Here is a 27701-nt window from a genome sequence, read left to right as displayed (position 1 = left end):
CTTAGTGAGGAGTGTGACTCTGATTTCCTGATTGCATTCCAAGACTCATGATGTTGGAGACATCAATCCCCATTACATTATTCACTCTTTTAAATTTTTTAAATTTTAGCCAATTCTCCCGAAGAAGTGAAAAACATTATCCACCCTTGATGTGTGACAAGAAAAAAGGAGGTGGTGTCAGATTCTCTACATATATTAAGAAACTCTGAGTGAAAGAGAAGAAACAGGAGGTGAAAGTGAGATCTGTGAGCTGGGAAATGGACACTCCCTGATTTACAGGGAAGTTCACAAGCACCTCAGTCACCTTTGCTGGGCCTTAAATCAGGGCTGCTGGACAGACTGGCTCCAGGGGTTCCTTGGGAACCTGTGGCTCCCATATTTTCAGAGAATGCAGTAACTGGAGCCAGTGGGGCAAGGCAGGTTGTGGAGAACAGGAAGCAATCAAGGGGGTAACCTTATGAATGCCCCAGTGTTTGTGTCTGGGCACACCTGGAGAAGCCCCGTGCCTTTGTTTGCGAAGCCCGGGCCAAACTCAGTTCGACGGTGGAGGAGCCTGGCATACTGCAAGGTCCCAGCGGGCGAGAAGCCCGTTTTGAGGAGAGAACGCTATATCCTTACTTTGCTCCTGAGGCTCAGTTTACAGCTCTGTCTCCTCCATTCCTTGTTAGAGTTCATAAAACCAAGTCCATAATCCTCCCTGCCCCTTTTATTTTTTAACACAGAGCAGGGATATTTCTTTTCCTAATAAGAACATATAGAAATGAAATATAATTCCCTCAAGGCAGAAGACAGTAAGGTAAAATTTCACATACTTTTAAACGGACACTCAGAAATCATCAAATGATATAACCAAAAAGAAAAGACACAGACTCTGGATTAGATTAGCCAAAAAATAAAAAGTCCCCAGGATGGCTTCAGAAGCTGTGCATCAATGCATACTCCTTTCAACAGTTATTTGTGTGGTGCTCACAGTAGGCTGTAGAGCTTCATGCTCTAGCACCAGCTGCTAGCTGAGTGTCAGTGGTCAGCGAGCAAACACTCTGCTGTCCATTATGTGTTTACGTGGCACTGTCCAAGCCATTGGAGATATAAAGATAATTGAGACACAAACCTTGCCTCCATGGTACTTACAATCCCAAAGAGGCAGACAAGTATATGATAAAGATCACAACACCACAGCAAGTGCAGCAGAAACCCGAGGTGGCTGTGACTGAACTCTGTCTAGAAAGTCTAGGGTGACATTAAAGAAGACTTAACTTTTGCTCAATGTATTACAAGATGAATGGTTTACCACCTGCTGGAAGAGAGGACGTTGCAACTGAGGACCGGTATGGACAGAAGCAATGAAGGGGTAAGGCTGCTGGTAAGTCAAGTCTTAATTAAAAACTGAGGATGGAGGAACCTGTGTTTGGATTAACTCAGATAAGCTTGCCTCCCAAGCAGGAATGAGGATGAGAGCCCTGAAAGGCAGAAATAAAGAAGCCAACTATGTCATGTGTGTTTGTGGGGGGCTGGGAGGAGTGTAAATGTCAAATCACCCAACCAGTTTATCTAAAATTCTTCTATAACGTGGTCACGAGGATTGGCTCCCAACTAGCAAGCTGTGTCTAGTTATCAAGAGTCATCATGAAGGTGAGTTAAATATGGCTTGAAGCTTAGGCCATGTTGGGTTGGATGGATAAGAGTTATTAACAGGACAGGAGGCTGAAAAGGCAACTTGAGATCAGACTATGAAGAACTCTGGATACCATAGTAGAATAAGACTTTTTATTCTGTAGAATAATAGGATAAAAGAGACTTCTAAGAAAAAAAAAATTGGCATTTCTTGGTCTCAGTTTCCATGGCTGTAAAGTGGAGATGAATGGACTAGATTATTTCCAAATTTCTTCCCTGCAAATAAATTAACCCCCATATTCTACTCGTGTCTCCTATGAGCCTCTAATTCTGTCTCAAATTTATTCTTCACAATTTTCTGCCCTATAAAATAATTTTCCTGCTCACCTTCAAGTCAGTACCATCAATTAAAATATAAATGAAAATGTATTTTCTTCTATCTGGTGACATGCTTTGGCTGTGTCCCCATCCAAATCTCATGTTGAATTGTAATTCCCAATGTGGCGGGAGGCACCTCGTGGGAGGTGACTTGATTATGGAAGCGGATGTCCCCTATGCTGTTCTTGTGGTGGTGAGTTCTCATGATGTGATGGTTTAAAAATGTGTGGCACTTTCCTCCTCGCTCTCTCTCTCCTGCCACCATGTGAAGAAGGTGCTTGCTTCCCCTTTACCTTCCGCCACGATTGTAAGTCTCCTGAGGCCTCCCAGTCGTACTTCCTGTTAAGCCTGTGGAACTGTGAGTCAATCAAACCTCTTCTTCCTAAATTAATCAGTCTCAGGTAGTTCTTTATAGCAGAGTGAGAATGAAATGATACATCTGGTAAATAGTAAATGCAGAAAAATTCAATAACTCCATTAGTATCTGATGGTCATTGACACGAGTCTTGCTAATTTTCTAAATTTAAAGTCTCATAATGCAGGATTGTTATAGACTGTAAAATGCCATTATTTGCATATGCTCCTTTTAAAGGAAGAGCGGCATTCATTGGAACAGAAAAAGCAGGGATGACATACCAAGAGATTCTCTGGTTTGATGTCTCTGTGCACGATGCTGAGGCCATGGAGATACCTGAGGGCATTGGCTAAGTTGTACACCATGGCGCTGCCATCTCTCTCAGTGTACTTGGTCGACGAAGTAATTGCATCAAAGAGATCTCCACCCTAAAGGATACATAAAAGAACGTATCAAAACATCAACAGTGCAATCCTATGAAGGTAAGAAAGATGGCTCATTGGCACAAAGCAGAAAATGACACAAGTGCCACTAAAACTGGTGATTTTTTTTTTTTTTTTTTTTTTTTTTTTTTGAGACGGAGTCTCACGCTGTAGCCCAGGCTGGAGTGCAGTGGCGCGATCTCGGCTCACTGCAAGCTCCGCCTCCCGGGTTCCCGCCATTCTCCTGCCTCAGCCTCCTGAGTAGCTGGGACTACAGGCGCCCGCCACCGCGCCCGGCTAATTTTTTTTTGTATTTTTAGTAGAGACGGGGTTTCACTGTGGTCTCGATCTCCTGACCTTGTGATCCGCCCGCCTCGGCCTCCCAAAGTGCTGGGATTACAGGCTTGAGCCACCGCGCCCGGCCTAAAACTGGTGATTATAAATAATGAAAGTTACGAGGCAGCAATACACTTTTCTGATTAGGTCCTTCAAGGATATTGTAAATTGTAGGACTAGGCACCAAGAAAATCTCTCTATCCTCTTACTTTGACCAATTCCATCACCAGAAAGAGCTCAGTTGCCGTTTCCATCTCCTCGACCAGCATAATGATATTGGGATGTTTCACTCGCCGCAGTATTGACACTTCATTCTCAATCAGGTGTTCCTGTCAAATGAACAGTATAGAGAGGAGATCAGAAATCACAGAACCCTCTGCTGTTTCTCTAAGGCCTAGAGGACAGCAAAACAAACACAGCCTGTGGATCTGATGCCAAAGAAAGCATTGCTCTTGGCACAAAGACAACTAAACCTGACCTTGACCTAATTGTTCCCATAGAGACAGGGTCAGTGTGAACGTATTATTGACATTACCAAAAAGATACAGACTCCTAAACATCCCCCAAAAGGCTCCATGGTGCTTCTGTGGCATATTAAGCACACTGCTCTTAATGAAAAGCATCACAAAAAAGCTATGAAAGCTTCAGCATACGGCTCTGTGCTTTGTAATTCTGCCAGAACCGCTTTTTGATTCCAGTATACACTCACAAATAAAGACTAGGCATATAAGAAAACTTGGCATGCTTATAGCGTATAACTTCTGGCATTAAGCATTTTTAGTTTTTAAACTGTTACTAACATGAATTTGAATTTCATGCTGAAATTCATGAAAAAAATGAACTTTCTTCCTCTATGACTGGATATGAAATCATTCACCAGATGAATGTTCCTTAACATCTTGTATTTCAGAAATCTGAAAACATACAGTACCACGGGGACCACTATTCTCATTTTAGCTCTAATCACTTCTCCTCTGAAAACACTGCCTGATTATCAATCCTGGTGAGTAATGCAGTTGGGATCAGCACTGTAGCAAAATGTTTACTTACAGAATTAACGAATTATTCTTAATATGTCAACCCATGAATCATGAACAATGATTGCTCTGTTTTAAATGAGACATTAAAACCTCTCAACATGTGTACACATGTATTTTTACACATGGATGCATGAAGTTAAGAGCCACCTCATCCTTTTGGACCATAGGTGGAAATAAAAATTATAACAAATGAATAAATAACATGTGGAGAAAAATCTGTTTCAAGCTCCTGCACATGGTAGGTTGTGTTTCTTGAGCACTGAATGCACTGTGCCTGTCCAAGCCGTCACTCAATAAATGTTGGCAAGTGACAGTGCAAATTTACTAAACAGAAGTATGGGAAAGAAAGAAACCAACATTTACTAGGAATCTAGTCACTGTTTGTTAGTAGCTGTGTAAGGTACTTGTGTTATGTTTGAACACTTTATCCTTGGAAACAGTTACTGGAGGTTGAATGTAAACTAGGTTTCTGACATCCAAGCCCATCTTTCTTATATACACATTATCACCTTCCAAAGGGGAAGAATTCAGTAAATGCCAAGATGGAATTCTTCAAAATAAAAATTACAGCTGTAATTGAAAATACTTAATACCTTGAAAAGATAAGAGCATACAGTAGCACCACACTGACTTGGGGGTGAAGAATCATACCAGGGTTTGTGCAAGGAGGAGAATCTATGCTTCTTTTAATGAACAGGGCTAAGAAGTCTTTGATTGGCTCAGGACTCAACAAACGCTTCCAAATCTGAAGAATGGTGTTTCTTAGACCCCAGTAAACCACAGCTGGGAAGCCAAGGACAGGGTCTCCTATCTATCTCCAACCCCACCTGTCTAAGTTACAGAGCAGCAGACAGAGCCCCGGTTCCTCCCTTGGGAAGCAGCTGTACAGCCAGACCCCTCGTGGTCGCAAAGACAAAGAAAAGACTTGGCAAACCCTCTCCATTGATTCACATATTTGAAGCTTTTGGGTCATCTGCACCAAGCATATCCTCAATCACACTAAAAAGCAGGGTTAGATACACTTTTGTGAACATCTACAAGTAAGCACATGAATTTATTTCACTCCATGTGAAGCAAAGACAACAGTTGCTACTGTCATTAAATAGGCTTTTTATTTTAAAGCTACACAAATCTATCACTTCAATTCTCCTCTCTGCTCCTCATTTTATCCAAAGTTAGAAGAGTCTATATATTCGCCTCTCCTTGGAGGCTGTGTTTGTGTTGCTAATTTAGTGATATCTGTAAGATAATCCCCTCACCAGTACCCCAATAACCTCTCTCAAGACTACAACTCCTCAAAGTTATTATCTTTTTCAATCAAAGGCACAACAGAAGGTCTTCTGGGATACATTGTGGAACTTCTCCTAAGGGCCACCAGCAGTGTTACCTTTCAAATATCACAGCAACATTTCCTCCACCATCACTCATTAGCCTACTGAATTCTACTTGACAATGGCTAGTATTCTAAGCACAGAGTGAATGTTTTTGTTAAAACATGGGCGCTGTTAGCCTTCCTCAACCTCTTACTGTCCCTGTAAAATTGTCTATGAAGGAACAATCCACTTTTGAAACTAACCATCATCAGAAGCAAAATAAAAGTACTGCATAAAAATCCTTACAGACATTATCTATTCCTTGTGCAACCTATATGTAGTCTTTGTTTCTAATATGTAAAAAAATGCTCTAAATTTTCCAAGAGAATATTTCTAAATATAATACGAATATCACTTTTGTCTTGAGCCATATTGAACTTACATTATGCAATCATCTACCATTATTTATGTTAAGTGATTCATGATTCTAACTCCAAATAATTTACATATGAATCATCTCATGGCAGTGTTCCACAGTTCTGTATGAGAGTAAATGACGAAACTGCTAACTTGGCAAAGGACACTGCCTTATCTTTGGACATGGTGATTTTTAACATACAAAGAGAGAGGGATGGGGGGTATACCAGGAGACAAAGCAACTCTCTCAAACCAGACTAATCATCTTGTCTCAACCCATTCCAGCCCATAAAGCAGTCCTTTCCTCTGTGTTCTCCATCTCATTGAACAAAACTGCTGTCCCAAGCAGAAACAGGAAATGCACCCTGATTCCTTCTTTCCTCCTCCTCCTTGTGGGTGGATAATACACCCATAGTCACCAATATCTGGCCAGTTACCTCCTTGGTGGCCTCTGAATCCATCCATTCATCCATTCAATTCTCTCTGTTCCTCTTGCTAATCCCTTACCTCGACTTCTAGGCATTTACACAGGTAGCTTTCTTTTATTTGAGACAGAGTCTCATTCTGTCGCCCAAGCTGGAATGCAGTGGTGTGATCCCAGCTCACTGCAACCTCAACCTCCCAAGCTCAAGCAATCCTCCCGCCTCAGCCTCCTGAGTAGCTGGGACCACAGGTGTGTACCCAGTTAATTATTTTTTGTAGAAATGGGGTCTCGCTATGTTGCCAGGGCTGGTCTCGAACTCCTGGGCTCAAGGAATCCTCCCACGTCAGCCTCCCAAAGTGCTGGGATTATAGGCATGAGCCACCATCTGGTCATAGTTTTATCTGGAACTTTCTTCATCTACTTCTTGGCAAACTCCTATGTACTTCTCAGGACCAGATCAGATGGCCTCTCCTCTAAGTCACCTCCCCTGCTCACTCACAGCTGGGTCAGGTAGTCCTGTTCTCACAGCCCCATATCACAGCTCTCATCCCACCATCTTTCCACTGTTTGTGTGCTGGTCTCTAACCCTCCGGAACTGAGAGCTTGTGGAGGTTTTGGTTACCTCAATCTCCAGCAACTAGCACAGTTACTAACAAACAGTAGGTACCAAAGTGTTCATGTTAAGGAGTAGACACATCACGCACTGCACTGCCCACATGGCTTCAAAGCTGGCGTCTGTGTTGCTCAGAGCACACTGCTGAGGAAAAAGTGGTGAGAGAGAGAAAATGTACAAATCACCACGTGAGATTTCTGTGGTAAACATACGTAACAGACTGAATGATGGATACCCAAAGACATCAAGTCCTAATCGCTGCAACTTGGAAATATTACCTTACTTGGGAAAAGGGTTCTGCAGATGTGATGAAGGGTTCTGTGGTGGAGAGATAACCCTGGATTGTCAGAGGGAGAGGGGTAAATGCCACCACAGATGTTCTTAGAGAAGCACAGGGAAGTTTCACACAGACAGAGAAGGCAGCGTGAAGATGGACGGAGACTGGTGGGATGTGACCACAACCCAAGAATACTGCTAGTCACGGGATGCTCAGAGGCAAGGAATAGATTCCCCCCAAAACCCCCAAATGAAGCAGGGATTTTTTACTTTCAGCCTCCTGAACTGTGAGAAAATATTTTTTGGTTGTTTTAAGCCACCAAGTTTGTGGTAATTTATTCCCACAGCCTGGGGAAACGAATACTTCCAAATATACTTCTGGATTTATGTCCTGCCCGGGCCCATGTAGATGATGGATGCAAAACTGTATACAGCAGGAAGACAAAGAAGGACCACTTCTAAGCACCAGAACCGAAAGCTCAGGGCTTTGTACACTGTGAGAATTCAATAAATATTTATTCAGCATGAAAGAGAATATTAGAACTGGAAGAATTCTTAAATTTATAAATACCCTAGCCTTCTCCAAAGCCTCTATAAATCTGGCCCCAACACAGCTCTTGTCATAATCTCCTACTGAGAAGGGCCCAACATGCTTTCTGTCCTCTGGGCCTTTGCTCAGACTGTTCTGATCACCCGGTAGGCCTCTCTTTGATTGCTGCCTACTGAAACCCTCCCTTCCCACTGTTCCTGCTCCAGCCCAAATGCTTCTTCCCCTGTAGCGTCTTCACTGGTCACCTACTTCTCTCCCACGTGCTTCCCCTGAACTCCAACATTCTTTGCAGAACTGGTATTAATATATATATTACCCTATTCTTAGCACAGTGTCTTGCAGACAGAATATGCACCAAAATTTAGGTGACTACATTAATCTAACAATGCCAGTGCATATTAAGAATGAACAAACAGAAGGCAAGAGAAAGCAAGAATGTTTCCCAAGTTCATATTACCTGAAGAAATGAATACACTGAACTCAGAGAGAGAACACAGATCAGCCAATGTACAGGCTGTGTAACCAAACAGCCCAAAATTCCACTCACAGCTCTGTCTCTGTGTGGCCTTTTGAAAGCTATTTAATCTGAGTCTGTTTCCTTATCTGTAACACTGGTGCATCTGTTTTTCAAGTCATTAAAGGTAATGTGCAAAGTTCCTATATATCCAAGCGTGGATAAATAATACATTTTAACAAACAGCAGATATCATTTTCAGCATTATTAATTTTCCGTATACAGCAGGTGGCCAATACCCCAAAATAGTGAGTGAATACTACCCCCTCAAATTAACAAAAATTCTCTATAGAATTTTTTTCTAAAAATAAAATATAATGGGAAAAATCAACTTATTTGTAACTAATCGAGTTTTAAAATTATAATTTTATACAGTCTTAATGTGGAAATAGTTGTTTAGATAAGCAAAATGTAAAACTGGAAAAAGTATTTGATCATGCATTATAAAAATAGAATGACATTCAGAGACTAGAAAAAATAAGATCCAAATGTTAGAACTCACTTATCCATTTGCCTCAGCACTTAGTGTACCAGACTAAATTTTCTGCATACAAACACCTTTTTTTTTTCCCAACCATGGAAACAGCTGTTTAAATTTTAATCAGGTAACCCATGTCCTTACCATAGCACTTTTTTTTTAACTGTTTTGAAAAGAATTTTAATATCGTTCTATAGAACCTGGCTCACCAAACTATGACACATTCTGCTTAAATTGCACGCCACCAAATGGAAAGCAGAACACTTACACATATGGAGAAAAGGCTATTACAGTGAAAAATAATAGTTACATTGCTAGAAGAATAAGTAAAAGCCCATCGAATTATTTAAAGAAAATTAAGGGAAAGAAAACCTCACGTATTCAAAGGAAAAGGGGCATTTTGCACAGTTTATGCTTCAGTAATTATCACAGTGTAGTTTAAAAAAAAAAAAAAAAAGGAAATGACAAATTTGCCTCCTGGATTTTCCATTCTGGAGTTCTGAGAAGATTTTTCTAAAACATTTGAGCAGAATATTCTACATCTCCTGTTAAAAAAACACTATTTTGTAGAAGTCCAATGAAGACTAGTTTAGGAGTTCCATAACTATAAAATGACAACTATCAGATCAAATCCTGCTAATTATAAATTCTAAACTCCTCTGGCAGATTAATAATGTTAGCAGTTAACATGTGTTGAATTCTTATTATATACTAGCACTTCTCTGTTTTCCACGGCTTAATTCAACCAATTTTCACAATAATCTTATGTTCTAGGTGTCGATAATAACCACATTTTAAAGGAAGAAATAGAGGGGTTAAATAAATTTTCCAAGAAGAGGCAGAGCCAGGAATACACTTTATAGAATCTGGCTTTAGAGCAGCAGTGTCCAGCATAAATATACACCATGATCCATATACAAAACTCTAACCAAGAACCACATTAAAAAGCAAGATTTTTAAAATTATAACTTAATGTATCTAAATATTTTCATTTCAACATGTGATCATATACAAAGATATTAATGAGGTATTTCACATTCTTTTTTTAGTACTAAGTCTTCAAAATCTGGTGTGTATTTTACACTTAGCAGCCTATCTCAATCCAGACTGGCTACACTGAAGTGCGTTACAGCTGCATACGACTGGTAGCTCTGGTGTTGAACGATGCAGCTCTACGGCTTGTTCTCTTGATATGCTACCACAATGGCATCTAAAAAGGTCTTTGTCATCGCTGCTATAGAATATTTATTTTTTCAAACATAGTTAAAGTATCAGTAACTGTAGCAGCATTTTATTGGTTGATCTTTTCCCAACCCCAGATAGAGAGTGGGACAGAAGAAAAAAGTTTATCTTATTGAGGAGAGGATTCTTCACAGCATCTCTGCTCATCATGCATCAGCTTCTATTCCAAATATCTTTCCAAGGATGTTTGTCCAACCAACACCCCTGGAACACAGAGATGAGTCTCTCTTACAGGCAAATGGCAGATTTGTTTCCTGACCAGGATAATGAAAATAATATTCTCCTCTGAGGCAAAGATTGGGCAGGATTGCTAGCATCTCCTCCTAAGATTGAGAGTTTCCTAAGCTCAGAGTTCCCCAGCTATGACATAAACACATTGTGTGTAAATCAGCCAACTGGGCCCCTCTGCCTCACTGCCATGGGACTTGGGAGTTAAGGGGAACCAATGCAAGCGTGAAGCTCATGCTACCTGCTGTGCCATGAGTAACAAATTCCTTTGTCTCTGACTCAGAAATCTTGTGTTCTGCTGGCCTATATGAAGCTGGAAGGCTTTGTTAGCTTGCCAGTAAAGTCCCAGGTCCCTCACAGTTCCTGACACACCTTTTCAGTGTTGTTGGATATTAAAATAGGTATCTCCCAGAGGAAAGAATTTACATTTTCTAGTTAGGAACAAGATCAAATCAATTTCCTGTTTTAGGATTAAAGTTTCTGAAAAATAGCAGGAATAAAATAGCTTGACTGTTTTTCCCACTATTACTGGGGTCTACTCCTGCTGTGAGAGTCAAGTTCCCACTTAAATTCCTTCATCACAGTAAACACCTTACCAAGGTACTCCAGTTTCTTTTACAAAGGAGTTATGCATACTATACCTTTCCACAACATTTGGCTTTGTCTATAATCTTTAGGGCAAACTCCTTTCCAGTGGACCTATGGAATAATCAGAAGAAGACCATTTAAAGACATAAATCAGATACCATCATTCCTGTTTTCCTTCTTTTTTATACTTTAAATTTGTTTTGTTTGTTTTTTGTAGAGACGAGGTCTCATTATGTTGTGTAGGTTGTTCGTGAACTCCTGGGCTCAACTGATCCTCCTGTCTTAGCTTCCCAAAGTGCTGAGATTACAGGCGTGAGTCACCACACCTGGCCCATTCCTGTTTTCTTCTATAGCACAAACCCAGGAAGGAAAAACTTGGCTCTTCCTCTGTGCATTAAAGAAAATATCTAGTGGAGTCAGGGAACAAAGGTACTCCCAAAGTTAAAAACAAAAACAAAGCCAAACTATATGTTAATTAAATATTCTTTCATGAATATTAACTATAATATTAAGTAACTCATATTTAAAGTATTTCAATTGTTACATAAGGGAGAGGCAAGAAATATTTTTCTATATGTAAATCTCAAAATAGTTCTCTTAGGAGACAGAATAAAGTTTTAAAAAGTGAAATTAATGAAAAATTTTATTATCAATATATTTTTATATTTGTCCATTAATGACACTAGTCTATAATTCAAAAGTGAAAAGTCCCCTGACTTTCATTATTTCTCAGCCAAAACTTCAGCTAGGATCTGATCTGGTACCATGTTAGTCACACCTTTAAATGCTCTTTCCTGGCACTAGAAAGATCATTCACATGGGTAAAAGAATCTTGATGTTATTATTTATTTATTTATTTGAGACAGGGTCTCACTCTGTCAGCCAGGCTGGAGTGCAATGGTGCAATCTCAGCTCACTGCATCCTCCACCTCCCAGGTTCAAGCGATTCTCCCTGCCTCAGCCTCCAGAGTAGCTGGGATTACAGGCACCTGCCACCACCACCGGGCTAATTTTTGTATTTTTAGTAGAGATAGGTTTCACCATGTTGGCCGGGCTGGTCTTGAACTCCTGACCTCAGGTGATTCGCTCGCCTCGGCCTCCCAAACTGCTGAGATTACAGGTGTGAGCCACTGGGCCCAGCCACTATTTAATTTTTAATCACTTTTAAAATAATTTAATTTGAACATGCCAAAAATGTCTTTTAGTATAGAAAAACCATTCAATAAAGAACACCACGGTAGTCGTAGAATACACTCATTCTCTCAAGCACAGCTGGATTTGCCAGGTGGTCATAGTACACACTGATGAGGCCTGGCTTGGAAGAGTCACTTGTCCTTAAACTGTTCTCCCTATAACAAAAACTAAATCCTGCCTCAGATTTCTGACCAGTCTTTAAAAGTCATACTTCAGATGTTTTACTTTGTTACTTAGGTGGCAGTCTGTGTATTAGAGCTGGGTAAAAGGACTCAGAGAACAAGGCATTACCTTGTGTACCGATGTAAGGAGCACTAAAGCTTCACTGGAGATGTAACAAAACGGAAACACTGTAGTTACCAAAACTTTCTGGAAAAGTCTCCAGAAATGATACAAATTATCACTTAGAATGGGAAGGACAGCAGCCTATAAACACCAAGACTCTAATCTGAACCAAGACTCTAATCTGACTCTTTTCTGGTTTGGAAATTGTTTATAAAAATTCTGGAATAGGCAAAACTAGGCTGATTGTGATTTTTTTTTTCTTTTTTTTTGAGACAGAGTCTTGGTCTGTTACCCAGGCTGAAGTGCAATGGCACGATCTCGGCTCACTGCAACCTCCGCCTCCCAGCTTCAAGTGATTCTTGTGCCTCCCAGCTTCAAGTGATTCTTGTGCCTCAGCCTCCCCAAGTAGCTGGGAATTCAGGTATGTGCCACCCAATCTGGGTTTTTTTTTGTTTTTTGTTTGTTTTTTGTAGAGATGGGGTTTCAACATGGTGGCCAGGCTGGTCTTGAACTCCTGGCCTCATGTAATCCACACACCTCAGCCTCCCAAAGTGCTGGGATTACAGGTGTGAGCCAGCCCACCAGGCCTGGCCTGATTGTGATCTTAAACAGAGTCAGAGCTCATATATCCTAAACCACTGGAATATTCCATCAAGTATTAACTGAGAGGGAGGATTACTGTGGGAATAAAGCGATTTAATACAAGTACAGACTGAGAACAACGCTTGACGCAGGTAAATACAGGAGATGTTCTTAAAAATGACTTATTCTTGTCATTCCTCTCTGGCTCATGATGAGACCCTTATATATATCTCAGCCCAAATGCACATAAAACAGTTTTATACTCTATGTATATACATACTATATTCTTCCTGTAGGCATGCAAAATGGCCGATCCTGGCTGGGCACAGTCACTCACGCCTATAATTCCAGCACTTCCGTAGGCCAAGACAGGAGGATTGTTTGAAGCAAGGAGCCTAGGACCAGCCTGGCAACAAAGCAAGACCCTGTCTCTATTAAAAATTTAAAAATTAGCGGGAGGCGGAGGTGGGAGAATCATGGCACCCTGGAGATTGAGGCTGCAGTGAGCTATGATGGTGCCACTGAACTCTAGCCTGGGTGACAGAGTGAGACCCTGCCTTTTTTTTTTGGGGAAAAAAAAAAAAAAAAAAAAGGGAAAGAAATGGCTGGTCCCAATGGCAGCCTCAGGGAAAAGGAAAGAGAGACTTTCCAGAAGGGCCTTTTTAAAATTAAGAATAAACTCCAAAGAAAACTGTATCTGCAGATAAACAAAGAACTATCCTCACTGTCCACTCACCTGTCTATACACTCTTTGACTACTGCAAAATTGCCATCACCAATGACCTTTCCAATTTTGTATTTCTCAAGGAGAGTTGATGACTCAGAGCATCTATTTCCATTCACACCTGCAAAAAGGATAAATGCAAATTCTAAAGAAAACATCAGCATTTTATACTGATTCCGACATATTTGTAAAATAGTAAACTGTGATGCATTTATTTCTAAATCTATGGTGAAACTAAATAAAATATCTGGGCACATTTCCTAAACAGAACACCCGAATCATCAATTTCCTTTTGACTTTGTTGGTTGAAATCAGAAACCTACAATCAATAAACCTAACAAATCCCTGAAACATCAGGTGAAATAAGTGCTGAGCCTTAGGTAAAAAGGGTATTTCACTAAAACTTATCCAACCTTTTTTGTCGATGTTCAAGAAAGGGGCAGGGGACACAAGATGACAGAAAAAGAAAAAAATAACAAAGAAAGGAGAAGAAGATGGTGGTGGGAATTTAATCTTCAAAATGTTCAAGATTTCTCTTCAAGATTTTCTAGTAGAGAAAACTCTTAAGAGCCCCAGATAAGATAGATGTCTTGTTAAGGCTAATTCCTGGCTCAAAGCTTTCTCAAAAAGGTATGTCAGGGGGAGGGTTAAGATCGGCCCACTTCCCACTACATGTCCCAGTGTCCAGCACACAGAAGACACCAAATCAAGAAAACACAGTTTTGTCATCTAATTGAGAGAAAGGAAATGTATTTAGAAGTTGTGAGCAGATCACCACAAAAATAAAAGAAGCCCAAGTCTAAAATTTGAAGCTTCAATAGCCTAGTCAACGACAATGAGATTTTTCTTTATCTTGAAGTGACCCCCATCCCCACCTCTTACTAAGGCCAAAGGGGCTGATAGGTGATGTGATCACGTCCCTCTTTAGGAAGACTGTAATTTAGCACAAGTGAGTTTTAGGTGAGCACCAAGTTCACGTGCATAATATCCTTTACCAAAGTAATGATCAGATTGAGAACTACCTTCAGGGCTCATGCAACGGTCAAGTTCAGGTCCACCGTTTACATTGGAAGAAGATCTGCCGTGAGCAGAAACCTGCTGAAAGAGGAGAATGACCATTATTTATCAGGATAATTCACAAATCTTTAGCTAACTAATCTATTGACACAGAAAATGCTTACAGAATGTAAAAACATGTCACAGAAACCGAGGAGGCGTTCCCTTTCTTCTCATCTCACCTCTCTCCTTATGAACATCACACTAATGCATTTCTTCCTTAGATAGTTCATTCAGATTAGACACAAGAAAAATCATCATTGTTGCCTTTTTTTGAAATTGTTATTTTTTACTTCCATAAAAGGAATTAAAAGACTCTATGGCATCACAGCTGGACAAGATAGTTATTAGTGGCACAATAAGGCTTAGAACTATAGAGAATTCTAATGGTTCCAGGTTAAACACGTGACTCCTAGGAGTTTAATCATTTTATTTCCTCATGATAAATGATAACTGATGGACAACTGCAATTTTTCAAAATTTAACTTTTTTGTTGTTTAATTTTTAGCTGCTAAAATTGGAGGCAACTCCAAATTGATAGCACTCTGTGGAAGAATGTTTAAAAAGCTACAGTGTTTAAAAACAATGTCCAGAGAAGGGATGTAAAAGGAAAGCCTAAAAGAAAATCATACCATTCTCTGTTACATTCCCCACCCACGGCCGCCACCCTGGTCCAAGTCCTTCTCCAGCTACACTTAGCATTGCATCAAAGGCCTCTTTAGTTACTCTCCGTCTCTCCCATTCCACATAGTATTGCCAGAGAAATTTTTCCTGAGAACAGTTGAGATATCACCTCTAGGATTAAAAAACCCCAGTGTGTCTTTGTTACCAACATAATAAGTAACTCCAAAATCTTCAGCATGGCATTCAGGCCATGATCTGTCCCCTGCCTACTTGTCTAATGTGTTTCCCACCACTCGTTCTGATGCGTTTCATACTTACAATAATTCAATTTGCTTTTATCTTTCCAAAGTTACTTAAACTTTCAAGTCTTAATTTTCTCCTCTGAAAATGGAGATAGTAGCAGTGTCCAACTCAAAGATTTGCTAGAAAATAAAAATTAGCTTATCCCTGTAAAATCACTTTGTGTCTGACATGTAACACTAACTCAATACTAGTTTATCAGTGCCTTTTTAAAAATCATCTAGCAGAGAACCGTGAAATGAGTGATTAAGAACGTGGGCTTGGTGCGGTGGTGCACACCTGTAATCCCAGCACCTTGGGACGCCTTGACGGGTGAACCACCTGAGGTCAGGAGCTTGAGACCAGCCTGACCAACATGGTGAAACCCCGTCTCTACTGAAAATACAAAATCAGCCAGGTGTGGTGACGCACGCCTGTAATCCCAGCTACCTGGGAGGCTGAGGCATGAGAATAGCTTGAACCGGGAGGTGGAGGTTGCAGTGAGCTGAGATCGTACCACTGAACTCCAGTATAGGCAACAAGAGTGAAACTCCTTCTCAAAAAAAGAAAAAAAAGAATGTTTGTGAACTGTTGAATGTAAACGGCCATAAGAGACCTTTTGCTAAATAAAAGACAGGGTCTCACTCTGTTGCCCAGGCTGGAGTGTAGTGATGCAATCTTGGCTCACTGCAGCCTCCACCTCCCAGGCTCAAGGGAGCCTCCCACCTCAGTCTCCCAAGTAGCTAGGACTACAGGTATACACCACCACACCCAACTAATTTTTGTATTTTTTGTAGAGACAGGGTCTCATTATGTTTCCCAGGCTGGTCTCAAACTCCTGGGATCAAGCCATCTGCCCGCGTCAGCCTCCCAAAGTGCTGGAATTATAGGCGTGAGCCACCATTTGGCCTGGCCAGCTAAATTCTTAATGGGAATAAAGATGAGAACATGATTTTTCTGGAAAGTCATATCTCAGAAGATAAAAAGATCTCTGCTGATCATGGCCTGCCCCAGAATAAAGTAACGGGGGAGGTGGAAAGTCAATGCTCAGGAAGCATGGTGGACAGTGACCAGTGGACCCACATGTCTAATCTCACAGCCCAGGGAAACACAGCCCCACATGGTCAGGCCACAGGCAGCTGGGTCAGGCAAGGTCACTGGGCAGGAGAACCACCTCCTCTCCCAGTACTCAGGCCTCAGGACTTTGAGCAGAGTGCAGGTCCCCACACCAACTGCTGAGGTCCTAAGACCTGTACCTGGGTCCCTGCTCTCCCCGAAGCCTGCTCGTTCAGATATCCTGGAAGCAGGTAATGGTCCTGCAACAAGTCCTGTTCTTGAGCTAATCTGGGTAAGCACTGGGTTACCGCAAGCTGATGTGTTGTCTGAGTCAAGGACACTCATCACGTCGGGAGGGGCTGAAACACAGGCATTTCTACTTCAATGTACATTTTCACGTGGATCAGTAACTAATCGAAGTGTTTATCACTTGAGTTCCTGTGGACCATTGTAATGTTCCCAATGTTTATTTTGATTAAACCTTCACTCCCACCCTACCCAGATCCCCTGTACAGCTCAGCATTTACAAATCTGGCATGTGTTGGGATTTGTGGGTGACATTGAGCAGGGAAAGAGACCAGGAAACAGGACAACTGATGGAAGGCTGGTCTCCAGTGACTAAAAGACAGTGGCACCTGGGCTGAAGCCTTGAGCCTCAGAAGGAAAAGGGGGCCTTGTGGCAGGGGGAGAGGGGGAGGGGGGAGGGAGGGAAAAGGAGAGAGAGAGAGAAAGAGAGAGACAGAGAGAGAGAGAGAACGAGAGAGCACAAGAGCGAGCATGGCATGGGGCCAAGCAAAGGGCCACTTTCAAGTGTACCTAACAAAGTCTCCACTAAATACCAGGAAATGCAGCTTCTTAGCAAACAGTAAGGCTAAGGACATTTTTCAAAGCTGTCAAATTAGTATTTTTTTAAAAGGTGTTAAGCCTCAAGCATTAAAACAAATAAACAATTATGTAGCGTTAACAGGGATGGCTTATCCAATTACTTAACCAAATATGCTCATTTATTTGAAAATATGCCTTTCCTAAAGAAAAAAACATGAAAAAATAAAAGGGATAATTTTATTATAGTGCAGCTGAACAGAGAAACATAATTAGACACAGAGACAATTTTCTTTCTCCCTCTTCACTCCTCTGTAAAATCTACAGCAATGACTTGTGCTGTTTTAAGGGATAAGAAGATTAAGACACATCGTTATTACTGCTCAGATGTTTACAATCTAATGAGGAGGGACAGGTGCACCTAAACTTAAAACCGTCAGTGAAACCTCTGCATTTCAGGACAGGTGCTGATGGTTACAAATGACTCTGAAGAGCCGTGAGAGGGAGCCATTTTGCTACAGCACAAATCTGAGCTTGCGTTTGAATTGCTCAGCTAGGAATTCAGTTCATCGGACCTCCCACTAATGAAGCCTGGCTTTCCAGAGGTAGAAGAAAAGCTGGGTATTCAGCAAGATCTCTGAACAGATCGCTGGCAAATGTGAAGCATCTATTGTTAAATATAAGGCAAAGCATTCCCAGTGCCCTGAGAAACATGCAGACAAAGAGCAATGAAAACACAAGAAATAAAGCTATGACTTCGCACAATTCTCATCATTTCCTTTGCAAAATTTGTAAATTCCCTTGTCTCCTGTAAATGAATTACTCTCTTAATGAAGCAAGAATTAAATTAGTACCAGCAAGATCAAATACGGCATTTAAGATTAAACCTGTCCCATTTCTATTGTCAAACTAACAATTTCTATTAAAATCTCTTAAAATGCTAATGAGCATTCCTGCTTCCATCAGCAACTATGATGCTGAGACAGCACAAAGAAAAGTGCCTAGATGCTGTATGCTAGCAAGGTCCTTCTCCATAAAGCATAATGGATGGCAGCATTTCCAGTTTTTCAGGACACCATTCATAATTACCAATTGGTTCAGAGACAGCATTGTGTTTGACAGTGGCAAGGGGGCGGGGGATATATTTCCTAGTGAGGTCCTGATTCTGATCGGCCAAGGAGGGAGGCTGACAGGAGAGAACCTTGAAGATATTGCTGAGTGTCTTCTCTGGGATCTGGTGCCCCTGCACCACCTTGCTACTTCTCTGGCAGCAGTGGCTCCATTTTTATTAATAAGCAAGGAAGGGAAATGTGCAAGAATCCTCTTCTGCTAAAAATTTTTTTTTTTTTTGAGACAGAGTCTCACTTTGTCACCCAGGCTGGAGTGTAGGAGCATGATCTCGGCTTATTGCAACCTCTGCCTCCTGGGTTCAAGCGATTCTCCTGCCTCAGCCTCCCAAGTAGCTGAGATTACAGGCACCCGCCACCATGCCCGGCTGATTTTTTTATATTTTTGGTAGAGACAGGGTTTCACCATTTTAGCCAGGCTGGTCTCGATCTCCTGACCTCAAGTGATCCACCTGCCTTGGACTCCCAAAGTGCTGGCATTAGAGGTGTGAGCCGCCTGTAACTCTTTTAAAGTTTAAAAGAGTTAAACTTTAAAAGTTTTGAGTTTCATTCCACCACTGAGTAATCCGTTCTACAGCAGGTACCAGGTGGGTGTCCTCCCGGCTGCTGAGAACTCTTTTAAAAAGACTTGAAAACAGAGCAGAAGACGCTTTACAGTGCTCTCAACTGCTAGCATCATTTAAAGGTATTCATGGCTGATTGCGGACATCTGATGAAGAGCAACACTCCACTTTTCTACGTTTTTAGCCAGGGAGTTATGTCAGAGGGTCCTATGTTAAACTTCTTTGATAAGCAGATTACCACAAGTTCTACAAATCTGAAGTTTAAGGAGAAATGTTAAGTACTACACTAAACTGTTTTCTGTTCTGAAATAGACAAGTCTCGAAAAAAAAGTAGCAAGAGTGATTCCTTACTGCATTATCGCATATGACTGTTGACTTGAGTATAATGCTAGCTACCCTTGTGCTATATTGGTTTTCCTCCATGTTCCTGGCTCATAACTCCCACAGCCCTTGTTATAATGTTGGGATGCTTTAGGCCTCAGAAAACAATCTCTCTGACCTTCTCCTGCCCTCCTTTCACCTGCCTAAGGCAGGACTCAAATCTGACTGCAGTCATAAGACTCTCATTCCAGAGGAGGTCCTGCCCCGTACCCTGAAGCGAGGAATGCTCTACAAAGAGGCTAAGAAAAATCAGAACAAACCGACTTTGCTGGGATTAGGTCATATCCCTTTTTGTCCAGTCGTATTTCTACAGGGTTGTCAATCATGCCTATGTAATGAAGCCTCCATAAAAATCCAAAAGGACAGGGTTGGGAACGCTTCTGGATAGCTGCATATGTGGAGGTTTCTGGAGGATGGCATGCCCAGGGAGACCACGGAAGCTGTGCACGCCTTCCCCCATACCTTGCCCTATGCATCTCTTCATCTGTATCCTTTGTAACATAATATCCTTTATAATAAATTGGTAAACACTTCCCTGAGTACAGTGAAGTGTTCAGTGAAATGCAAATCAATCGAACCCAAAGAGGGGTCATGGGAACTCCAACTTGAAGCTGGTCATTCACAAGTTCCAGAGGCCCAGACTTGCCACTGGTGTCTGAAGGAGGGGGTAGTTTTGGGGACTGGGCCCTCAACCCATGGGATCTGATGCTCTCTCCAGGTAGACATTGTCAGAATTGAATTGGGAGGACACCCACGTGGTACCTGCTGTAGAACGGATTACTCACTTAGTGGTGGAATGAAACTCATCCCCCACATTTGGTCACAAAAGTCTTCTTCTGTGCTTATTGTTTTTTTGGTGTGAGAGCAGAGCAAAAACATGGTTTGAGAAAGTTTTTCCCTAATATATATATATATTTTTAATAAAAGGACAAATGAACAGAATCTAGGAAATACTTGTCTGTAGTGAGTTTCTTGAGTGTGTTTTGGAAAATGGCATCACAATTCAAGTGGTAAATGGTCTACTATAAGGGTCAAGTCAGAAACATTTTCTTCCTTTTTTTTTTTTTTTTTTTTTGAGACACTCTGTCACCCAGGGTGGAGTGCAGTGGCGCAATCTCGGCTCACTGCAACCTCTGCCTCCCAGGTGTAAGTGATTCTCCTGCCTTAGCCTCCCGAGTAGCTGGGATTACAGGTGTGTGCCACCATGCCTGGCTAATTTTTGTATTTTTAGTAGAGATGGGGTTTCATCATGTTGGCCAGGCTGGTCTTGAACTCTTGACCTCAAGCGATCCACCCACCTCGACCTTCCAAAGTGCTGAGTTTACAGGTGTGAGCCATCGTGCCCGGCAGGTCAGAAACATTTTCTATGAAGGAGCAGAAAGTAACATTTTAGGCTTTGTGGGTCACAGGTTCTCTGTGGCAACTCTCTGACTCTGCTGCTGGAGTATGAAAACGGTCATATGTGAACAGATGAGCATGGATATGCTCCAATAACATTTATTCAGAAGAACAGGTGATTGGCTGAATTTGGGCAGCAGGCAAACTCCTGGTCAGCAAGAACTTTCTTAGGAAAGCTTTTCCTCCAAGATAATTCTTGTACTTTTAAACTCTAGAAGAGAACAACCTTCAGGGTATGGTTGTTGCTATAAAGCAGCCATTCTCTTTCCTCACATCTTAGAATCACATAGGAAGATTTGAAAAATTCTATTGTCAATCTGAATCCCAAATTAATTAAAGAATCCCAGGTACCAGGATTTTTTATTTTTTATTTTTATTTATTTATTTATTTTTTTTGAGACGGAGTCTCGCTCTGTCACCCAGGCTGGAGTGCAGTGGCCGGATCTCAGCTCACTGCAAGCTCCGCCTCCCGGGTTCATGCCATTTTCCTGCCTCAGCCCCCCGAGTAGCTGAGACTACAGGCGCCCGCCACCTCGCCCGGCTAGTTTTTTGTATTTTTTTAGTAGAGACGGGGTTTCACCGGGTTAGCCAGGATGGTCTCGATCTCCTGACCTCGTGATCCGCCCGTCTCGGCCTCCCAAAGTGCTGGGATTACAGGCTTGAGCCACCGCGCCCGACAGGATTTTTTAAAAGCTCCGCAGATGATCCAACATGCAGCCAAGGTTGAGAACATCAGTGGAGGAAGTTTCTGGCAGCAATTTTAATTAACTGTTCGGCTACCATAATCTGTATAAGTTCACTCTGTCACTCTAACCACTGCAAGTCATCTATAGCCAAACAACCTTGCCTTTGTAAGAAAAGGAAACAGGACACTCATATGGTTTACTGAATCCTACTTTGTACCAAGTCATGACGTGAGTATTTTGCATTGAATGAGTTAGGCATGATCATCATCTCCATTGACCTGTGAAGAAATCAGAGCTCAGAGAGGGTATGTAACTAGCCCATCACCACAGCAAACGTGGAACCAGAATCCAAACCCAGGCCTGACTCCAGAGCCCAAGCTTCTTGGCAATTCTCACACTGTCCTATCCTCTAAGATTACGAGAAAAGTCCTGCAAGCCTATTAAACCAACTAAAGGAAGTCACCCAATTCTAGACTTGCTGATCAAAATATACACTATGGTATATTTAGAACATGTTTTATGATTATATAATTATAGTAACATTCCTGTAATTCAGTCACATGATATACAAATTGATAAATTCACAGCCTTTCCTCACACAGAATTTAAGGTAAATTTTTTCTTTAAAAAATAATTCTGAAGTATACTGAATTAAAAAAATACACTAGATAGTACCTGTAAATAGATTTGTATCATTGGCATTTTTGTGGGTTTTTTAAACATTAGGAACATCGTTTCCATTAACGAGAATGAAATCCAGTGTAAAGTATTACAAATGCTGAATTAGGAATGTGTTCAAGAACAGAAACCTTTATTATTTTCATATTGGATTTCTGATAATTTGAAATACTTCAGTATGAGTAATGAGATATGAAAACAATCGGAATTAGCACCCAGAGGCTGGTAACACAGCGTGCATGGTTAGACTTGGTTTTGTTTGGCAAAAACAGTGGCACTTGAGACTTGTGGTTGCTTAACAATGGTAAACAGAATCCACTGTCTGTACATGAATATGGTTTAATACAACAGACAGCTCTACAGTCTATCAAAGGGGCAGCATGGAACGCAACTCCTGCTGTCCTGTTCTTCCAAAGACAGACACCACCACAGCTGACTACATGGCCTGTCAAAACCAGCAGAGAATCTCATCGCACCCCTCTGAGTAAGCCTTTCGAGTAAGGTGTTGGCTTACCGGATTCTTACTGGATTGTGACCAACAGACAGGTGGTGTGACTATGCCTACTTGCTAAAAATACCTGCATGCTTTCACTGTGAGGTTTCACTGATTTCTAGGATGCCAGAGTGATGAGACAGGTGCCTGCCTCTTCAGTTATAACTATGGAGGCTACTACAAGCAGCCACGATGACAATCTCTAAGTCTTTTTTTTTTTTTTTTTTTTTTTTTGAGACGGAGTCTCGCTCTGTCACCCAGGCTGGAGTGCAGTGGCCGGATCTCAGCTCACTGCAAGCTCCGCCTCCCGGGTTTACGCCATTCTCCTGCCTCAGCCTCCCGAGTAGCTGGGACTACAGACGCCCATCACCTCACCCAGCTAGTTTTTTGTATTTTTTTAGTAGAGACGAGGTTTCATCGTGTTAGCCAGGATGGTCTCGATCTCTTGACCTCGTGATCCGCCCGTCTCAGCCTCCCAAAGTGCTGAGATTACAGGCTTGAGCCACCGCGCCCGGCCAACAATCTCTAAGTCTTTAACTCCCTCCAATTACCTATAATGCACTACCAAGAAGAATTTCTGGGCCCACTTTTATGAATAATGGGGCATTTAAGTTTAACACATGTGCCGGTTGCGTTCAACTGAAATTCTTACAATTGATCCTATTTATACACTTATTTACTTGGTAAATCCTCCCTGCATCCTCAGAAAGATGGGCTTCAGTCCAGGTGAGCCATTTACTTCCCAAATGCACCAGATTTCACTAGCAACTACAATGTGCAAATCATTGTCCTCAAAGTCTGAGATGCATTATGACTTATTTTGTTAGGGCACTTCAAAACTGCTTAGCCCCTCTTTTGGTTTTTATTCTACAAAATCAATTACATGGAAAGATGAAGTCACTACCCATCTCTGGGGTAACGAGAAGTGGTCAGTTTCTTAGTACTGAAGGTTATCAACTAGTCTTAATTACAAAAGAAAAGCCAAAGCTCCCGGGAAAAGCAAAAATGTCTAAGGTCAGCAGCTACTGTGGATTTACATTTCACAGCTTCGAAAAGAAGTGTTCAAGTTCAGAAGGTCGAAGAGTTACATTTTAGCTCTGCCAATCAGGATGAGATACTACCAGCCCTTTCATCACACTTCACAAATCTGGAAAATCTTTCACCACTAGCAGACCCAGGAGACATCATCAGATAAAATATCAGCACATCAGACAGTTCATAATCTCAAGATGTTGGATAATGTTTCACATGTACTTTTTTCTTCCTTCAACTGGCAAGAATGCTCACAGCAGACAGCCTCCAGGCATACACTTCAGCATCAAAACACGAAACATTTTATCCCTCAGTGTCCACAGATGTGCTGTGACTCTGAAGCCTTAAGTTACTACTGCCTTAAAAGTCTTAAACTGGAACATGAATGATGAATTAAAGTTCAGGGAAATGCTTTCTTCATCCATCTGGCAGCTGATGACACATTTACTACTCTTTATTGCCTATCTGTCCCAAAGAAAATGCTGTGATTTAAGCATAGCAAATATTCCTATGGGAAAAGTTATCAGCTAGATTGAAGAGACTCCGAGGAACTTGCACAGAGGGAACAGAAGATCATAGGCTGGGGTCAAGCAGAAAAATGGAGAATCAGGAAGACGAGCACATTAAAAGAAGCAAACGATGTCCGCTGGGGTGGGATTCTAGGATTTGAAGAGGACGAAAAAGAATGAGTAAGGAGTCATCAGTCTGAGGAACAAAAGGACTGGAAGGAGAACAAAGCAATAAAATTGATGGGGTGAGACTCTGGCAGCCCTCAAAAAGGAGGATGGACAGGAAGGTTGGAAAGGACAGGATGAGGAAGCCGGAGCAGCCCAGGGCAGAAATTCTGAGTGGCTGATAAAGAGACAAAAATGGAGAGAAGGCTGGTGTGACTGCCAGACTCCACAATAGCCCTTGTGAGCCCCACCTCCTGTTTTTCATGCCCTTGTGATCAATCTCCCCATGCTGAGTTGGGCTGGTGTGTGACCACCAAGATATTATGGAAGATACGGGGTCTGGCTTCCAAGGTTAAGTCACAGAATGGACAGCTTCTGTATGGCACTCTCTCTCTCTCTTTCTTATCACTGGGTTCTGGGGAAAGCCACCTGCAGTGTTCTGAGGAAACTCAAGCCAACTTATGGAGAAGTCCACATGGCGAGTAACCGAGGCCTCCTGCCAACAGCCAGCACCAGCTTGCCAGCAAGTGAATGAGTGACCACAGAGGGGGATCCTCCATTCCCAGCCAAGCCTTCAGGCAGCTCCGGCCTGGGACGCATCTTGACTGCAACCTCATGAAAGATCTTGAGCCAGAACCACCCAATGAAGCTGCTCCTGAATTTCTGACCCATCAGAGCTGTGTGAGAAAATCAATTTTTTACTTTTGTTTTAAGCTGTTAAGTTTGGGGATAACCTTTTTCTTTTTTTTTTTTTTTTTTTTTTTTGAGACAGAGTCTCATTCTTGTCACCCAGGCTGGAGTGCAATGGCGCGATCTCGACTCACTGCTACCTCTGCCTCCTGGGTTCAAGTGATTCTCCTGCCTCAGCCTCCCAAGTAGCTGGCACTATGGGCACTATGGGCAGGGGCACATGCCACCACACCCAGCAAAGCTTTTTATTTTTAGTAGAGATAGGATTTCACCATTTTGCCCAGGCTGGTCTCAAACTCCTGACCTCGGGTGATCCACCCACCTTGGCCTCCCAAAGTGCTGGGATTAAAGGCGTGAGCCACCGTGCCTTGCAGGAAAAACCTTTTTTTTTTTTTTTTTTTCCCTGGAGACAGAGTCTCGCTCTGTTGCCCAGGCTGGAGTGCAGTGGTGTGATCTCGGCTCACTGCAACCTCCGCCTCCTGAATTCAAGCAATTCTCCCACCTCAGCCTCCCAGGTGGGATAACCTGTTTCTAACAGAGTCATTTATAGATTACTGATAGGGTTGGAATATGTGAAGAGGGCAGGAAAGCAGAGATGAAGGGAGAGTTGAGAGGAAAAGCTGGTGATAGAAAAGCAGAGGAGGTAATAAAATCTGGAGTCTGACTTCTCTCACTTTCTCTTTCCTCCTTGTACACCACTGCGTGTTAGTTTTTTGTAAGTGAAACTGCCTTTATGTGAAAATGGAACCTGGAAATGCCAAGGTTTATGGTAAGAAAGAATAACAAGGCTATCCTAACTGCTTTCTCCATATTTAATCAATCTCAATCCTGTGCGGCAGGTCCTATTAATCCCTTTTTTCACAGATAGGGGTGATGTGACTTGCCCAACGTAAAACAGCTTAAAAGTGACCATGCCAAGATCAAACCCAGGCACTTGGACTTCACGTGCTTTTTTTCCATTTTTAATTTTAAGTCGGAGTCCTGCCCTGTAGCCCAGGCCGGAGTGAAGTGGCAGGATCTCGGCTCACTGCAACCTCTGCCTCCCAGGTTCAAGGGATTCTCCTGCCTCAGCCTCCCGAGTAGCTGGGATTACAGGCGCCCGCCACCATGCCTGGTTAATTTTTGTATTTTTAGTAGAGATGGGGTTTCGCCATGTTAGCCAGGCTGGTCTTGAGCCCCTGAACTCGTGATCCGACCACCCTGGCCTCCCAAAGTGCTGGGATCACAGGCATGAGCCACCACACCTGGCCCTAAATGTTTTAATAGATTTACCTGCTTGGAGTCTTCTGGTACCACCAGAAACCCCGCCAGACAAATTCTAAAAGGGCTGTCACATTTCACATGCTTTTGATCACCATCCTGTGTCCGTTTCCAAATGGAGGAGGCAGCAAAGGAGGGAGGGAGCTCAGGTCTCCCAAAGTGCTGGGATTAAAGGCGTGAGTCACCGTGCCTTGCCAGAATAACCTGGTATAGCTGCACACCAGGGGGCACCGTTCCCACCTTAATAATCTGGCCCAAGTAGACCAAGACTTTTGTCTTGATAACCCTCAGCTTAACTAGAATAGCTCGGAATAATCACAAAAAAACTTTAAGCATTAGAGGACAAAAGGAAAATAAACCAGAGTCTCAAGGAGCTTTGTAGCCTCGTAACAAAGGCATAGTATAACTTGGCGTGAACTGTCCTTACTTCAGAAGTCCCTGGGCTCCCCATGTTCCCGGCTGTGGGAGGCAGCCTGGAGCCACTGAGGTGAGAGAGGCTGTGTGTGGCCTGCAGAAATGCCTCCTCCCTAGGTGACCATCACCGGGAACAGCCCTGACCATCAGGAAAGCCAGATTCCCTAAGTTCAAACAGAAGCAAAGCCAAGTTATAATACCTAGGAGTTAGGTTCTGGGGAAGAGGCCTAACAGGGACCTGCTGGGTGGCCTTATCCTTTAATAACTAATTTTACCAACTTTTGGTCTGATCATGTTGTTTCCAATCATTTAAGAAGACTGGTCTTGCTTTCCCACCGCGTCCTTGGGGCTGGTTGTGTTTATGAGCGTGGGCTCAACACCCAGCTATGCCACCATACCCACAGTGTGACTTCATCACAGGCCCACCACAGAACCTCATCCCACATCCCTGTAACCCATGTATCTGCTGAACCTGGACTATGCTAATTCCAATCTATACCAATCTTGACAATACTCAGCTCCACTGAGTACTGTCTTTCAAAGAAAACCAAAAACCCTAAGTTATTGTGAACTCTGTGATTTTACTAAAGCTTTATGAGGTTAGGTGAAAATAATGGGCACAGTGTAGACAGTTTTACTTTCAAGAAACTCCCATTAGATACCTATTAACATGCTTTTCCCCCAAGCCTCTCAGGAAAAGTTGCCACCAGGTATTTTTCTCTGTCTTTCCACCCCATTCACCCAGCCTCCTCCCTAGCCCCAGGATTTCCTCCCTCTTTTTCCCACACCTCCCCACCATTCCCCTCCCAATCTCTCAACTCTTTCTCATGTGGAGCAAATGTGTTACTCAGGAGGCTGAGACAAGAGAATCACTTGAACCCGGAAGGCGGAGGTT

At 42.3% G+C, this 27701-nt stretch overlaps 1 protein-coding gene and 1 non-coding gene across 16 annotated transcripts in view; both read right to left on the bottom strand.

Annotated features, from left to right (window-relative positions):
- DCLK2 (doublecortin like kinase 2) overlaps positions 1–27701 on the bottom strand; it is a 180701-nt gene that overhangs the window by 21326 nt on the left and 131674 nt on the right. For 10 of the 15 annotated variants that reach the window (XR_277458.5, XR_012435156.1, XR_012435155.1 and 7 more), the window contains 5 exons: positions 14596–14671; positions 13586–13694; positions 10842–10899; positions 3315–3434; positions 2629–2775 (listed from right to left, as the gene is read on the bottom strand). Coding sequence is in view for 8 of the 15 variants with exons in the window: in XM_005556049.4 (XP_005556106.2) it covers positions 2629–2775; positions 3315–3434; positions 10842–10899; positions 13586–13694; positions 14596–14671 (510 nt within the window). In the remaining 7 variants the exon portion in view is untranslated. The remainder of the gene's footprint in view (positions 1–2628; positions 2776–3314; positions 3435–10841; positions 10900–13585; positions 13695–14595; positions 14672–27701) is intronic. The other 5 variants (XR_010586616.1, XR_012435158.1, XM_005556050.4 and 2 more) reach the window with 1 other exon arrangement.
- LOC123573772 (U7 small nuclear RNA) lies at positions 26408–26470 on the bottom strand. The gene has a single exon (XR_006698506.1). It is a non-coding gene; the product is annotated as a U7 small nuclear RNA (small nuclear RNA).

This window comes from Macaca fascicularis, chromosome 5, assembly GCF_037993035.2.
Source record: "Macaca fascicularis isolate 582-1 chromosome 5, T2T-MFA8v1.1".
Classification (NCBI taxonomy): Eukaryota; Metazoa; Chordata; class Mammalia; order Primates; family Cercopithecidae; genus Macaca; species Macaca fascicularis.
Note: the sequence above shows the minus strand (reverse complement) of the source record. Positions and strands in the feature narration are given on the sequence as shown.